Raw genomic sequence first — 14,532 nt, 5'->3', positions numbered from 1 at the left:
CTGGCCTCCGTTACATGTGCATGCATGTTAGTAATGTTTTATTCATAATAAATGTTCACAGTACACATTATGTTTATATATACATTTACCTCTGGCCAGCACTAACATAAACCAATACAAAATGCAGGATTCATGCTTATTTTTGTTCTTCTTTTTAACAACATTGCATAAATCTGCACATTTTAATCAGTTTGTTCATTTTCAAATACAAAAATTGGTGTAATTCCTTAAATGTGTGTGACATTTATTTTTGCACATGGTCACGTCATTTTTAACAAAACCGTCATGATCCTAATAACCGGGATGCTTTTTGGAATAATATTATCTTAGCATCATATCTCTAATCATAATCTTCATCAAATGCTTTTGGCTCATCCGGCTTTGTCTAAAGGCTTTTGTAGGAGGTAAACTGGAGCTAAATGTTATGTAATGAGTGCATATTGAAGGAAAGAAAGGAAAAGATGGCATGAAGGCGGGATGATTGTCCACAGGTGCGCTTCTGTTGTCGTTCAGGCTCCGGTTTAAATTTCACACCGCTGTTATTTGGGAAACCTCAGCTGTTGACGGAGCCCCGGGCCTGAAGCGCCAAAGACAAAGAAAATAACTCGCGCAGAGGTGGTGGACGTTATATAATCTCATTCAAAGGGGTTTCGTGAACTGTTCAGACTCTGAGGGAAAGGAAAGATGTCATCTGTATTCTGTTGTGTTGCTGGTTTGTCTCTCTGATGGTCTCAAACACTTTGGCTTGAAAAGAGTATTGTGTTTTATTGAGTATTGTTGCAGACGGCTTTCAGATAGGAAGCAGAGCTATATTTAATCCTCTTTCCCATAGAAAATGGCCTTGTGTATATTTGTAAGGGACTACTTGGGCTGCACGATATATCAAAATGTTGATTCATTTACAGTAAGATTGGTGGTGATGTATAACGTGTGTTTGTTTACATTGTTGAAATGCCTGATTTGTTTTATGCCGCAGTAAAACATGGCTGTGGACTTTCAGAAGTTGTAGTGATGCTTACCTTTCCTTCATATAACATAAAAACATATATTGGTTGTGCAATAGAAGACAAATGTCATTAAATATTGCGCTATTTAGCATGCAATCACATCATTCAATATTGCAGAAGACTAGTGACCACTTGCATTGCATTTGCATTTGTTTTTGTTGTTGTTGTTTGTGTTTCTGAAACACTTTGGCTTAAAAAGAGTGTTGTACTTCATCGAGTATTGTTACAGACGGCTTACAAATAGGAAACGGATCTACTTTTAATCCTCTTTCCCATAGCAAATGGGCTTGTGTAGATTTGTAAGAGTGAGGGACTACTTGTGCTGCATAATATATAGATTAATTCGCAATAAATCAGTGATCAGGGTGATTTACTTATTTGTTTTTTGATCGTTTGCATTCTTGAAATGTCTTGATCTGTTTTATGCAACAGTATAAGACGGCTGTTGTCTTTCAGAAGTGGTAGTGATGCTTGCTTTTCCCTGAAATAACATAAAACATATGTTGGTTATGCAATAGATAACTAATTTCATTGAATATTGCAATATTTAGCATGCTGTAATATTCTTCAATATCAGGGGGGTTTCCTCCAGGTGCTCCGGGTGATTTCCCCCACAGTCCTAACAAATCCGCTATAGGGGAATTGATTAACTACATTGGCCATGGTGGATTTGTATGAGTGTGTATGGGTGTTCTGATCTGTTTGGATGTATGACATTTGTCTTTCTAATAGAAATTCTTATAGAAATTGGCTTGCATAGATTTCGTTAGAGTTAGTATTGACCACTTTGGCTGCTAAATATTGATAAATATACAATAAGTCAGTGGTGATGTTTTGTTTGTTTACATTTGTTCGAGTCTCTGATTTGTTTTATGCAACAAGCTGTTCACTTTCAGAAGGTGAAGCGATGCTTTCTTTTCCCTCAAATAGTACAAAACAAATATTGATTGTGCAAAAAAACAATTAAATTGAATATTATTTAGCATGCCATCACATTATAAACACTGGTGACTACTTACTATTACTATTTACTTTTATTCTGTCTGTTGTTTGTTGGTTTGTCTATCTGAAGGTCTGAAACATTTTCTGGGCTTTGTCGTGAATAGAGTAGTGCTGCATGATATTGGGAAAATCTGACATTGTGATATCTTGTTTGTCTGTCTACCGACCTACTTGCTCTTAGCAAACTATTGTGACTTTTACTTCAATAAACTTCTAATTTGCACCTTATTAATAGTTATTAAGGTAAGGATGTAGAATGAGATCATATTGAATATGTAGTGTAAGAGTGCGTATGTTTTAAAAGCCAACATCTCAATAACATGCATCCTGATAAGCAACTAGTTAATAGTGAGAATTGGTCCAAAGTTTTACCAAATATATTAATTTTTGGTTGATTAAGATGATTCTGGGCATCACGGTGGCGCTGTGGGTAGCACAATCGCCTCACAGCAAGAAAGTCGCTGGTTCGAGTGGAGTTTGCATGTTCTCCCCGTGTTGGTGTAGGTTTTCTCCAGGTGCTCCAGTTTCCCCCACAGTCCAAACACATGCGCTATAGGGGAATTGATCAACCAAACTGGCCCTAGTGTATGAGTGTGTATGGGTGTTTCCCAGTATTGGGTTGCAGTTTGAAGAGCATCCACTGCGTAAAACATATGCTGGATTGGTTGGTGGTTCATTTCGCTGTGGCGACCCCGGATTAACAAAGGGACTAAGCCGAAAAGAAAATAAATGAATGAATGAATAAGTTGACTCTGTAGGGCAGTAAATCATGGATAAAACATAATAAACAAACTACAAGCATAGTTGAATGCAACAAAGCAAAGATAAAAGCAAAATAAACCATTCTAAATGTACAGATTACACTGCAAGTCAGCTCAACATTGCATATCTATGCGATGTGATTCTTGCAGATGCACACATTGCGATATCGATACTGACACCATATATTGTGCATCCCTAAAATAGAGTATTGTATTTCCTCTGGGATTGTTGCAGATGTCTTTCAGATTGGAAGCAGGCCTATTTTTACCCTCGTTCCCATAGAAAATGGGCTTGTATAGATTTGTGAGCGTGAGTGACCACTTAAATTATATGAAAAACCAAAGTTTTGCTGCTCTCCCACCAGCGGGGGTCACAGGAAGATGAAGACATGAAACTGACCTTAGATCAGTTCATTCTTCATCCTTTGCTTTGACCTCAGCACGTCTGAGTCCATGGGAACTGTAAATAAAATCTGTGCATAAAATGTCTGGTCTGCCCTTTGGGCCTGAGCTAAACAGGCATGCCGACCCAGATAAAACTACGGAATTTGCACTTATCTGAAGCAGAATGCCTGAGCTGCTGACATCTGTTGGCGTCTATAAAACCCTTGTTTTATTCTGCAAGTCTCTGTATAGTTTTATTTTTTGCGTGAAACTCTGAGAATGCTGCCTGGAACTGTGTGAAGTTGCAGATGTGACCTAGTTCTGCCTCAGGAATCATTACGTACTTCTTGTTTTATTTTCTAGAAAAACAAAGCACATTCCAGTCATCTTTTCTGCAGGAATACTGCCTTTATCTGACACTTCTGGACTTCTTCTGTGTATTCTGCTTGAAGATGAAGGTCCCTTTGTGTGTCAAGTTTGCATTCCTCTGCACGATGTTTTTCTTTTTTCAGAAAATAGCTTGACTTTTATTTTAGTATTGGCCTGAAGATGCTATTCCATATAACAGTTCTTTGTCTATTTTACATGCAAAATAATAGAGGAATTGGCATAAGCTTGCCTTCATCGTCTGATCATGTGTTTATCATCAATGACAGTTTGTGTTTCTCTTCTAAAGCATAAAATACCATCATCTATTTTCTGATATTTAAGAAACCTGAACTTGTTGATCTGAAAAACATTGCTTAAGTTAGTTATTCCCCTTTAAAAATGTGCATTCTGTGTTGGAAACTCTGTCATTGTTTTGGTCTATGTAATTCCTCCCACTGAGAAATTGCTTAATAACCAATTATTTTTTGATACCCCAGGATGCCTTGGGAGAAAACAGCGTGTTTCATTTCAAGGCTGCATCCGTATGTGCAGGTTAAGCTGAAAAGGTGACCTCGGGGACAATAGCAGCCTAGAAAATGAGATTAAGATTAAGAGTAAAAACCCTTTTCCAATGTTTTGAATTTGGACTGCAATACTTAGTTCAGCCACTTGGTCAATCCTACATACTGCACCTTTAAATTCCCTGACGTTCATAGCAGTCAGCTAACTGATATCAGTTGAAATGATTACTTGTCGTAATTAATTAATGGACTTCAGGCCTTACTAATCACCTTGTGTCTTTCCTTTTTGTTGCAGGATTCAGAAAGATCAGCCTGGATGACTTACGGAAGGCCTACATCGTAAAAGACGTTCAGCAATACATCCTCCATCGGCTAGACCAGGAGGAGGCTCTGCGGCAGCACCTGACCAAGGAGACCGCAGAGATGCTGAACCAGCTCCACATCAAGAGCAGCGGCTGCTTTCTGTACCTGGAGCGAGTCCTTGACGGAGTGGTCGAGAACTTCATCATGCTGCGGGAAATTCGAGATATCCCTGGGACACTTAACGGACTCTACCTTTGGCTCTGCCAGAGACTGTTTGTCAGAAAGCAATTTGCCAAAGTCCAGCCGATCCTAAATGTAATTCTGGCTGCATGCAGGCCGCTGACAGTCAGGGAGCTCTACCATGCAGTCTGGACTAAAAACATGACTCTGACGATGGAGGACTTCCAGAAGAAGATGGACATACTTGCCAAGCTGCTTATTGATGGACTTGGCAGTACTAAGATCTTATTTCATTACAGCTTTGCAGAGTGGCTCCTAGATGTCAAACACTGCACACAAAAATACCTTTGCAATGCAGCAGAAGGACACAGAATGATGGCCATGAGTTACACTTGCAGAGCAAAGCAACTTAAACCCCTGGAAGTACAAGAGTTTGCCCACCATCTGATTAAATCTAACTTGCAGATTGAGCCCTTTAATCTTGCCCTTTGGATGGTGTGGAATGGCACCCCTGCTAAAGACTCTCTGTCCACTTCTATCCCAAAAGAACAGGAGGTACTGCAACTGCTTGTGAAAGCTGGCGCTCACGTCAGTAATGAAGACGACCACGCCTCATGCATAGTCCAGCAAGCCTTGGAACGAGAGGACTCTATTCGAACTCTACTAGACAATGGCGCTTCTGTTAACCAAACAGACTCCAATGGGAGAACTCTGTTAGCCAATGCGGCGTACAGTGGGAATCTGGAAGTTGTGAACCTCCTGATCTCCAGGAGAGCCAACATGGAGTTGGTGGACAGCCACGGACAGACAGCACTTACTCTGGCAGCCAGACAAGGCCACACCAAAGTGGTCAACTGTCTGATTGGGTGTGATGCTAACATCAATCACACGGACCATGACGGATGGACCGCCCTGAGGTCTGCAGCTTGGGGAGGCCACTCGGAAGTTGTGTCTGCACTTCTTTATGCTGGCGCCAAAGTAGACTGTGCTGATGCCGACAGTAGGACTGCCTTGAGAGCTGCCGCTTGGGGAGGCCATGAAGATATTGTCCTCAACCTCCTTCAACATGGAGCCGAAGTCAACAAGGCAGATAATGAAGGACGGACGGCGCTCATAGCTGCAGCATACATGGGCCACAGAGAAATTGTTGAGCATCTTTTGGATCATGGAGCTGAAGTAAACCATGAGGATGTAGATGGGAGGACGGCGCTGTCTGTTGCTGCTCTTTGCGTGCCAGCTAGCAAGGGTCACGGTGCAGTCGTAAGCCTGTTGATTGACCGTGGAGCAGAAGTAGATCACTGCGATAAAGATTGCATGACCCCACTTCTGGTGGCAGCCTACGAAGGTCATGTAGATGTGGTTGATCTGCTTCTAGAAGGAGGAGCTGATGTTGATCACACCGATAACAATGGGAGGACTCCTCTGCTTGCCGCGGCGTCTATGGGACATGCTTCTGTTGTTAATACTCTGCTCTTCTGGGGTGCAGCAGTGGACAGCATTGACAGCGAGGGCAGGACTGTGTTGAGCATTGCATCTGCACAGGGGAATGTGGAGGTTGTGAGAACTCTGCTGGACAGAGGATTGGATGAAAACCACCGAGATGATGCAGGTTGGACACCATTGCACATGGCTTCATTTGAGGGACACAGACAAGTATGTGATGCTCTCATTGAACAAGGTTCCAGGTCCACGGAAGTTGACAATGATGGACGTATCCCTCTGGTCTTATCCGCTCAGGAGGGTCATTATGACTGTGTGCATATATTGCTGGAGAACAAGTCTTGCATTGACCAGAGAGGGTATGATGGAAGAAATGCCCTTAGAGTTGCTGCACTTGAAGGACATCGAGATATTGTGGAGTTGTTGCTGAGCCATGAAGCAGATATCGACTTTAAGGATGCAGATGGACGTCCGACTCTTTACATCCTGGCACTTGAGAATCAGCTTGCAATGGCGGAGTACTTCCTCGAAAATGGAGCCAATGTTGAGGCCAGTGATATGGAGGGAAGAACAGCTCTGCATGTGTCCTGTTGGCAAGGCCATGTAGAAATGGTCAGGTTGTTGATCAACTACCATGCAGATGTGAACTCATGTGATAACGAGAAACGATCGGCTCTCCAGTCCGCAGCTTGGCAGGGTCACATAAAGATCGTTCAGACTTTGATTGACAATGGCACTGTTGTAGACCACACATGCAACCAGGGCGCTACAGCTCTGGGTATTGCTGCTCAGGAAGGTCACATTGAAGTGGTTCAGATTCTTCTAGAGCACAGTGCGGATCCTAATCACGCCGATCAATTTGGACGCACTGCAATGAGAGTGGCCGCCAAAGGTGGACACACTGCAATAATCAAACTCTTGGAGAAATATGGGGCCACGAGTCTCAATGGCTGCAACCCTTCTCCTGTGCACACTATGGAGCAGCAAACACCAGTGTCAGTTGCAGGGAAAGTACAGTCACTCACTATAAAGTCCAGCAGCTCTGGAAGCACTGGAGCTGGAGATGTGCATTCTGCAGGTCGAGGACAATCCAATGGACCTGTTCATGCTTTCAGCTCACCATCAGAGTCTCCAGACTCAACAGTGGACCGGCAGAAGTCCTCCCTATCTAATAACTCACTCAAAAGTTCAAAGAACTCTTCCCTGAGAACCACTTCATCCACTGCAACAGCACAAACTGTGCCCATCGATAGTGTTCATGCCCTTTCTTTCATTGAGCAGATCCAGCAGCATTCATTGCCTCGCAGTCGCAGTCGGCAATCCATCGTTTCTCCCTCCTCCACCACCAGGTCCATTGGTACACAACCTGGCTCTCCAACCAGTGAGTTTGACTGGAGCCAGGTGAAGCCGGGCCTAAAGTCCACCAAAGCCACCAAGAATGGCCAAAACTGCTCGAACAAGGGAACATCTGGCGAGAAGAAGAAGAACAAGAATGGTTCTTATTCCCAAGGCCAAGTTCTGGAGTACGAGCTGACTCAGTTTGATAAAAGATTCAATAAACCAGTGTCCAACATTGCCGTGAAAGATCCCCAGTGCAAGATTGTGGTGGGCAGATCCAACGCTCTAGATTCAGTCCAATCGCAGGAGCAGTTTTACATTCAGTCCCAAAGCTGTGCAGAAAAGAAGAGAAACGGCATTATGACCAACCCTAACTACTTCCTACAGGGAAACCAGGTGTTTCTTGGGAGAGTTTCTGTTCCCAGGACTGTTGCCAGCAGTGGACATGACCTACTGGACAGTTACCCAATAGGGGCCACCGAATTAAGCCTGAAACAAGCCTTACAGCTCCAGATTGAAGGATCGGACTCTGGGTTGAATTGCAAAAAAGAGACGCCATTATAACTGGTGAGTACATGGCGTTTAAGATAATATTGTTGTTTGAGTTTTACATGTCAGCTGGCGAAAAGGAGATTTTGGGGTTGAAAGCTTATTTGTAACTAAAATTAGTATGATGTTTCAACCCAACATTGGGCTATTTTTTTTTTCTCAGTTAAATTTAATTTACACTTTTCAACATTATAATTTTAATCCAACAATGGGTTACAACAACCTAGGATTTTAGGGTGTACAATTACAGTATTATTAGATTAGCATGTAGATGTATTAAGGCTGCTCGATTCTGGCTAAAATGAGAAGCGAAATTTTTTTTTAACTTAAAATAAAGATCAGGATTTTCTCATGATTCTGTAGATGTGAAATTAAGGTTAATATGAGTAGCCTATTGTTATTGTAAATTCTCTAACTTATGGTAAAACAACAACAATAATATTAGGCCTGTGTGTGGCTCTACTGTTGGTTAAAATACTCAATGTTGTATAGACTTGGAACGGTGGACTTGAACAGACTTTAAAAATGTCCTGTTTGTTAACACTATAAACTGATGACATCAATAACGATTCATAATTCTGAAGTTATTATGTTTAAGACATATGCTTACAATCTGTCATTAACAACATTATTAGACCATTTATTCACTGGTAAAATCAGACATTTGTCATTATCAGATTTCCTCTTGCATTATATTCAACATTATATAGGCTAGAGTATTTATACTGACACTGTTAAACATTTATTCTCGTGCACAGCACTATGTGTTCGCTATGAAAGAAAAAAAAACATATCAAATGTTTGTCGTAATGAACTCTAAAATGCGATATGATTATGTAAATGATGTGCCCGCCCATTTCTCTTTCACTTCCGAGTGCGGCTCATGGCTGCCGTCATTGTCAGAAAAACACACACACATGCAAATCATACATCCCGCGCAGCTCCCAAACGATCGCTCTGTGCAACAAACTGAACATTATTTACTACTCTATTATTCACAGCCTATGCAGGTTCTGTTCACTAAAGTACATACATAGCACGCGTCCTCTCGATAGTAAACAAACATCTCGAGGTCAGCTCAGGTGTGATTTCTCGGTCCCGAATACATCATTAGATTTAGACAGAAATTATTTTGGGGAGAATTATACCTTATAAATACAGTATGTGACACTTTTAATGGCATCTGGATGTGTCCATGTTGCTGTGAAGACTTTCGGCTTTAAGCTTCTCTCCTGACCTTGAAAATATAATTGGCTGAATCCCAGAAAAGCTGAATTAAGATCGTGTGTAGGGTCGAATTGAGATCACTATCTTTTTTCGATTAATCATGCAGCCCTAAGATATATTATTACCTAAAGTGTTTATGGTAGATTAGGGATGCACAATATATTGTTCATCATACCGATATCGGCCAATACATGTTATTTTTAATGCTATTATTCGCAATACCAAACTTAAATTATGTATTATTTTTACATTATTCATGTATTTAATTTTTACCAAAACCCATTGAAGATAATAGTCGATTAATAAAGTTCTGAGATCCGTTTAAACCTTTATGAAGTTAAGGTTATAAAATAAATTCAGTCGTCTGCCTTTTGTTTTTGAAATTATGCAGAACATTTAGTCAACTTTTATTTTTATATATATATATATATATATATATATATATATATATATATATTTATTTTTATATATATATATATATATATATATATATATATATATATATATATATATATATATATATGTTTATATATATATATATATATATATATTTATATATGTTTATATATATATATATATATATTTTTTTTTTTAATATTTATATATATATATATATATATATATATATATATATATATTTATTTATATATTTATTTATTTTTATATATATTTATATTTATATATATATATATATATATATATATATATATATTTATATATGTTTATATATATATATATATATATATATATATATTTATATATGTTTATATATATATATATATATATATATTTTTTTTTTTTATATTTATATATATATATATATATATATATATATATATATTTATATTTTTATATATATATATATATATATATATTTATATTTATATATATATATATATATATATATATATATATATTTATATTTATATATATATATATATATATATATATATATATATATTTATATTTATATATATATATATTTATATTTATATATATATATATATATATATATATATATATATTTATATTTATATATATATATATATATATATATATATATATATATATATATATATATATATATATATATATATATATATATATATATATATATAAGCTATCTGCCTTCACATCTAAAGGGTTATGATCTATCAGAATAGGTCAACAATTCCATATCGGCACATCCCTAATTTATAGCTTTTTTCTTTTAATATAAACCCTGTCTGTCAACATTGAGAGCAGTCTGTAATTCTCAAAATAGGGTACTTTAACACAACCTTCTCGATGCTAATGATCTGGTATTTGTGTGAATTATTCTTTAATAGATATTATTCTTTAATAATTTATGAAGGCTAGTAATACTGATTGAAGTCCACATGTAGTGTTTAGTTTTCATAGAGACTTGATGACTTGATTTTTTTTTTTTTTGATTTATTGAAGGTGGTATTTGGCATGTGGAGTTCGAGAACCTCTGGTGTGTGCATTATAGGAATGCCAATAACTTCTCAAATACTGACACGAGCAGTTTTGATGTCGTTTCAGATGTCTTAATTCATCATTCAGAAAGAGACGGTGCCAAAGTCGACGCTTTCATCCGCAAAAGAACCGAAACCAATTGAAACACTTCACTGTGGAAGATCTGGAGGAGAAAAGGACAAGAGTGGACTGAAGATTATCGCCCAGCAAATGCAGATTTGTGCCTGTCGATGCTCGAGCCTTCTTGTGGTGACCATGATGCACACAGACGCTTTTAATTTAATGTATAAATATATTTAATTGGCAGTGGATGCACTTTCTTACTTCAAAACAAATCCTAATTTGTATTTAGTTTAGATTTTTTAATGCTTATCAGAGTTTACTTAAAAAAAGAAAAGAAAGAAAAAAAAAGATCCTTTTTAATTATTATTATTATTATTATTATTATTATTGTTTCGACCTCTATAAGTGCAACCGACAGCAATGTGCCACTGGAGTACGTTGTTTCCTCTGACAAATATCACAAATTCTCAATCGTATTCAATATATTGTTCATTTTAATTTCAATTAGTCCTCATTAAAATAAAGAAGCAGCCTTAGTTTACTCTTCGCACATATTTATTTTGGAGTAAAAGCCTCTTCCATGTGTGCTGTATTGCTAACATCATGGTGCTATATTTTGCTGTTACCTACCATCATTTCTGTTATTATTTTTATTTCACAATCGTCTTTGTAACTCTATTTTATGTTTGTAGCATTCTTAAAGAAGAGTAACTCTGGCTTCACCGTACTTCATTTAGTCCCTGTGGGACCTCTTTTGACTTGTTTGTGTTTGCTTTATTTACATGATTGCATATTTAAACAACTGGCATGTACGGTTGACTAGAGTTTGGTGCTAAATGCGGAGTTCTCAGCGATTTTGAAGAAAATGCAACAAGCCGCGTGTGTTTGGGGATTTGGAGGAAAGCAGCGGCGATGTCAGGGATTTCTGATAAGAAGGTCAGCAAAAGGTCATTGTGCTTTTTAACTCATGCCAAGCAGCAAACTAGAGTTGTCAAAAGAATCGAGTTCGGTGCTGAATTTCAGCAATTTTAATTTTGCGGTGACGTTCAATCACATTCTCGAACACATCTGATTGGCCATTGTGTTCATGTGACCATCAAAAATGAGTTCATCAGTTTTTATGAACACAAATTTAACCCTTGTGTGCTGTTGGGTCATTTTCATCCACTCTGGGCTGATTTTGAGGCCTAATTTAACCACAACATTCAACAATTGTAGGGATTTTTGGTGTCATATTATTTGAGGGAAATGCTTTGAATGTTTTTAGAAATTTAACAACACACTCTGGGTACATTTACTACACTTTCGTTATGTTGGTGCTGTTTTTGACCATTTACTTCCATTTATAATCACATTTTTTTGACTGTAGAGCCGTGACATTAATTCTTGATTGTTGCTGGTTTTCCCTGTCGGGAAAATGAATAGTGTCATTTTTACTGTTAATCATTTGGTGCAGTGCAATAATAAAAGCATAGTTTTGCCTTCTATGTAAGAGAGGCCTTACACACTTATCTTAATACATCTGAGAACGTCAAAATAAGGCCCTGAGCTCTCAGAACATAGTAAACACAGTTAGTGTATTTCTGCACACACACACTATACACTCTCTGAAATAAAGGTGCAAAGTCTGTCACTGAGGTGGGACCTTTTCTAAGCACTTTAAAGAAAAAGATCCTAGTAAATTGAAACCGTGTAGTTCAGTTTTCAGAGTTTAGGTTCAGTACAGTGTGGTGTAATAACACTCAGAGAAACCAGGCTCAGTTGGGCACGACCATTTCTCCTCTGGCCAAACGTCTTGTGCAGAGCTGCAGTCTGGGCGCCGGAGGCTGGAGAATGCTGGACCTCAACATAGACTCGTCTTTCACTATGTTTATGACCACCACAGTAGCTGCTCAGGATACGGCCTGGTCCAGGATTATGGAGACCTCAGGATCATCTCGTCGCTGATCTTGGATCGAATCAGTGGTGCTGCATAGTCTGAGGGTCTCAGGATGAGTATCCCCAGGTGGAAATAGAGAATAATTAGCGTAGCTGCTGTTCATAGTTTATATAAACCAGATGCAGAAACCAGTGTGGGGCACGTTCATGTGAGTGTATGCTTTACTAAACAGATAGGTCTTTAGTCTAGTTTTGAACTGCGCGAGTGTGTTGGCGCCTCAGACATTATCAGGAAGGCTATTCCAGAGTTTAGGAGCCATATATGGGAAGGCTCGACCTCCTTTAATCGACTTTGCTATTCTTGATTCTACCAGAAGCCCTAAGTGTACCCTAAAGATACTAATGTCCTTCTTGTACAATACAAAAGTGTACCTTTTGAAAAGGTACCACCACAGTGACGGGTTTTGTACTTTATTTTTGAGCGTAAGCTGCTCTTTTCTGCACAGAACTCCATATAAAAGCCAGAAACTCGTCTGCAAAGGGTGCACACTGATGATTAACAGTAAAAATTACACCTTTTACATCTTAAATGCTTCATCATTAAATGCTGTCATGGCTTTGCAATCAAAAAATGTGATTATAATGGAAGTCAATGGAGCAAAAAGAGCACCAACACAACGAAAGGGGAGTCAGTCTGACAAGGGTTAACATGCTCCAGCGTGGGTCTGTGTTTGCACTCGGTGAAGAGCGGTGAACTGATGACCTTCACAGCCAATCACAGCCATTTCTGTTGAGTGCCTGAACACCATGGCCTAAAATGTTAGCGCAAAATAAACACTTTTAAAATTTCAGTACCAAATTCAATACTTCTGGCAACCCTACAGCAAACCACAGTAATATTTGGATTTCAGGATTGGGTTTTTTTGTAATGTATACTCCTCAAGCCAAAGTTATAGACACACACAAAAAAAAAAGCCTTGTGAAGCCGGATCTGATGTCTGCGGCGGGAGTGGAGTGTGTTTCAGACATCTGTTAGCCATGAAGAGGAGACGCTCAGGAAGGCCATATTGGGTATAAATGCATCAGAAACTTGTCGTCCTCTGCAGAGTCACAGAAAGGCACTTTACTCCGCCTGGGACGAGGACAGACAGATAACCAGATGAAGATGAACCCTGGACAGTATTCAGAAAGTCTCAAGCCATCTGTTTTCCTGGTGTGTGTGTGTGTGTGTGTGTGTGTCTTCTCTTTTGTTCAGCTGTTCTGGTTCTGAGCCTGGAGTTCATTTGAAGAGAAGTTTAATTGTAAATAACTGACCGTGTACATTGAGTTTCCTGTATTATTTTGAGCGGAGCTTTTCCCCCTGACATATTAATGTGCTTAATAAACATATCTGCCTTTCTGCCAAAGCAATTCATCAAGAGTGTCTTCTTCATTTGTGCTGTTTAGATCAAGACGACTGTGATTATTGCTGTTTCTGGGTCTGACTAAACTCTTCTAAACGTATTCCTATCAGAATACTGCTACGTATAATATTAGGTTAATGTGAAATACTGTGTTAAGTCTGAGCTCTTTGTTCATATAATGCAAAAGAAGGGAACTGTGGCTTTCTAAAACAGTGCTCGTCTTTAAATAGCGTTGTGTGTAGGCCGAGCAGCTCTCGAAGCAGCTCTCGAATCATGCCGTTCAGCTCAGCCAAAACCACCAGAAAACCAGTGATGTTCAATACTAGTCCTTGTTTTACTCGCTGAGACGGGATTTACACTGAACCAGAGATTTTAATAAATTCAAGCGAATGTTTTTGTTTAATGCTGCATATAGTGTGTCAGAAACACTGGATTATAGCACATCATTCAGCACAGATCTGTTAAAAATGCAAGAACTTTAGGGAATATTCACCCCAAAAAAAGGTTTTACAATGCTGTTTACAGCGTTTTAAATGTCATTTATATTTAAAGATGTTTTTTAAATGAACCGTTTCCATATTTTGTGTATGTTCTGTGTTTATTTGCGGTTGTGAATTGCATTATGGGA

General features: G+C 38.5%; 1 protein-coding gene across 2 annotated transcripts in view; it reads left to right on the top strand.

The window, feature by feature from the left end:
- Nucleotides 1-13,911, top strand: part of ankrd50 (ankyrin repeat domain 50) — a 32,878-nt gene extending 18,967 nt beyond the window's left edge. For both annotated transcript variants that reach the window (XM_087281021.1, XM_087281022.1), the window contains exons 4-5: nt 4,340-7,872; nt 10,627-13,911. In XM_087281021.1, coding sequence (XP_087137147.1) covers nt 4,340-7,869 — 3,530 coding nt within the window. In that variant the 3' untranslated portion in view covers nt 7,870-7,872; nt 10,627-13,911. The remainder of the gene's footprint in view (nt 1-4,339; nt 7,873-10,626) is intronic.
- Nucleotides 13,912-14,532: the final 621 nt, after the last annotated feature.

This window comes from Danio rerio, chromosome 14 (genome assembly GCF_052040795.2).
Source record: "Danio rerio strain M-AB ecotype USA chromosome 14, GRCz13ab, whole genome shotgun sequence".
NCBI classification, from domain to species: domain Eukaryota; kingdom Metazoa; phylum Chordata; class Actinopteri; order Cypriniformes; family Danionidae; genus Danio; species Danio rerio.
This window is presented reverse-complemented; position numbering and strand designations above follow the sequence as displayed.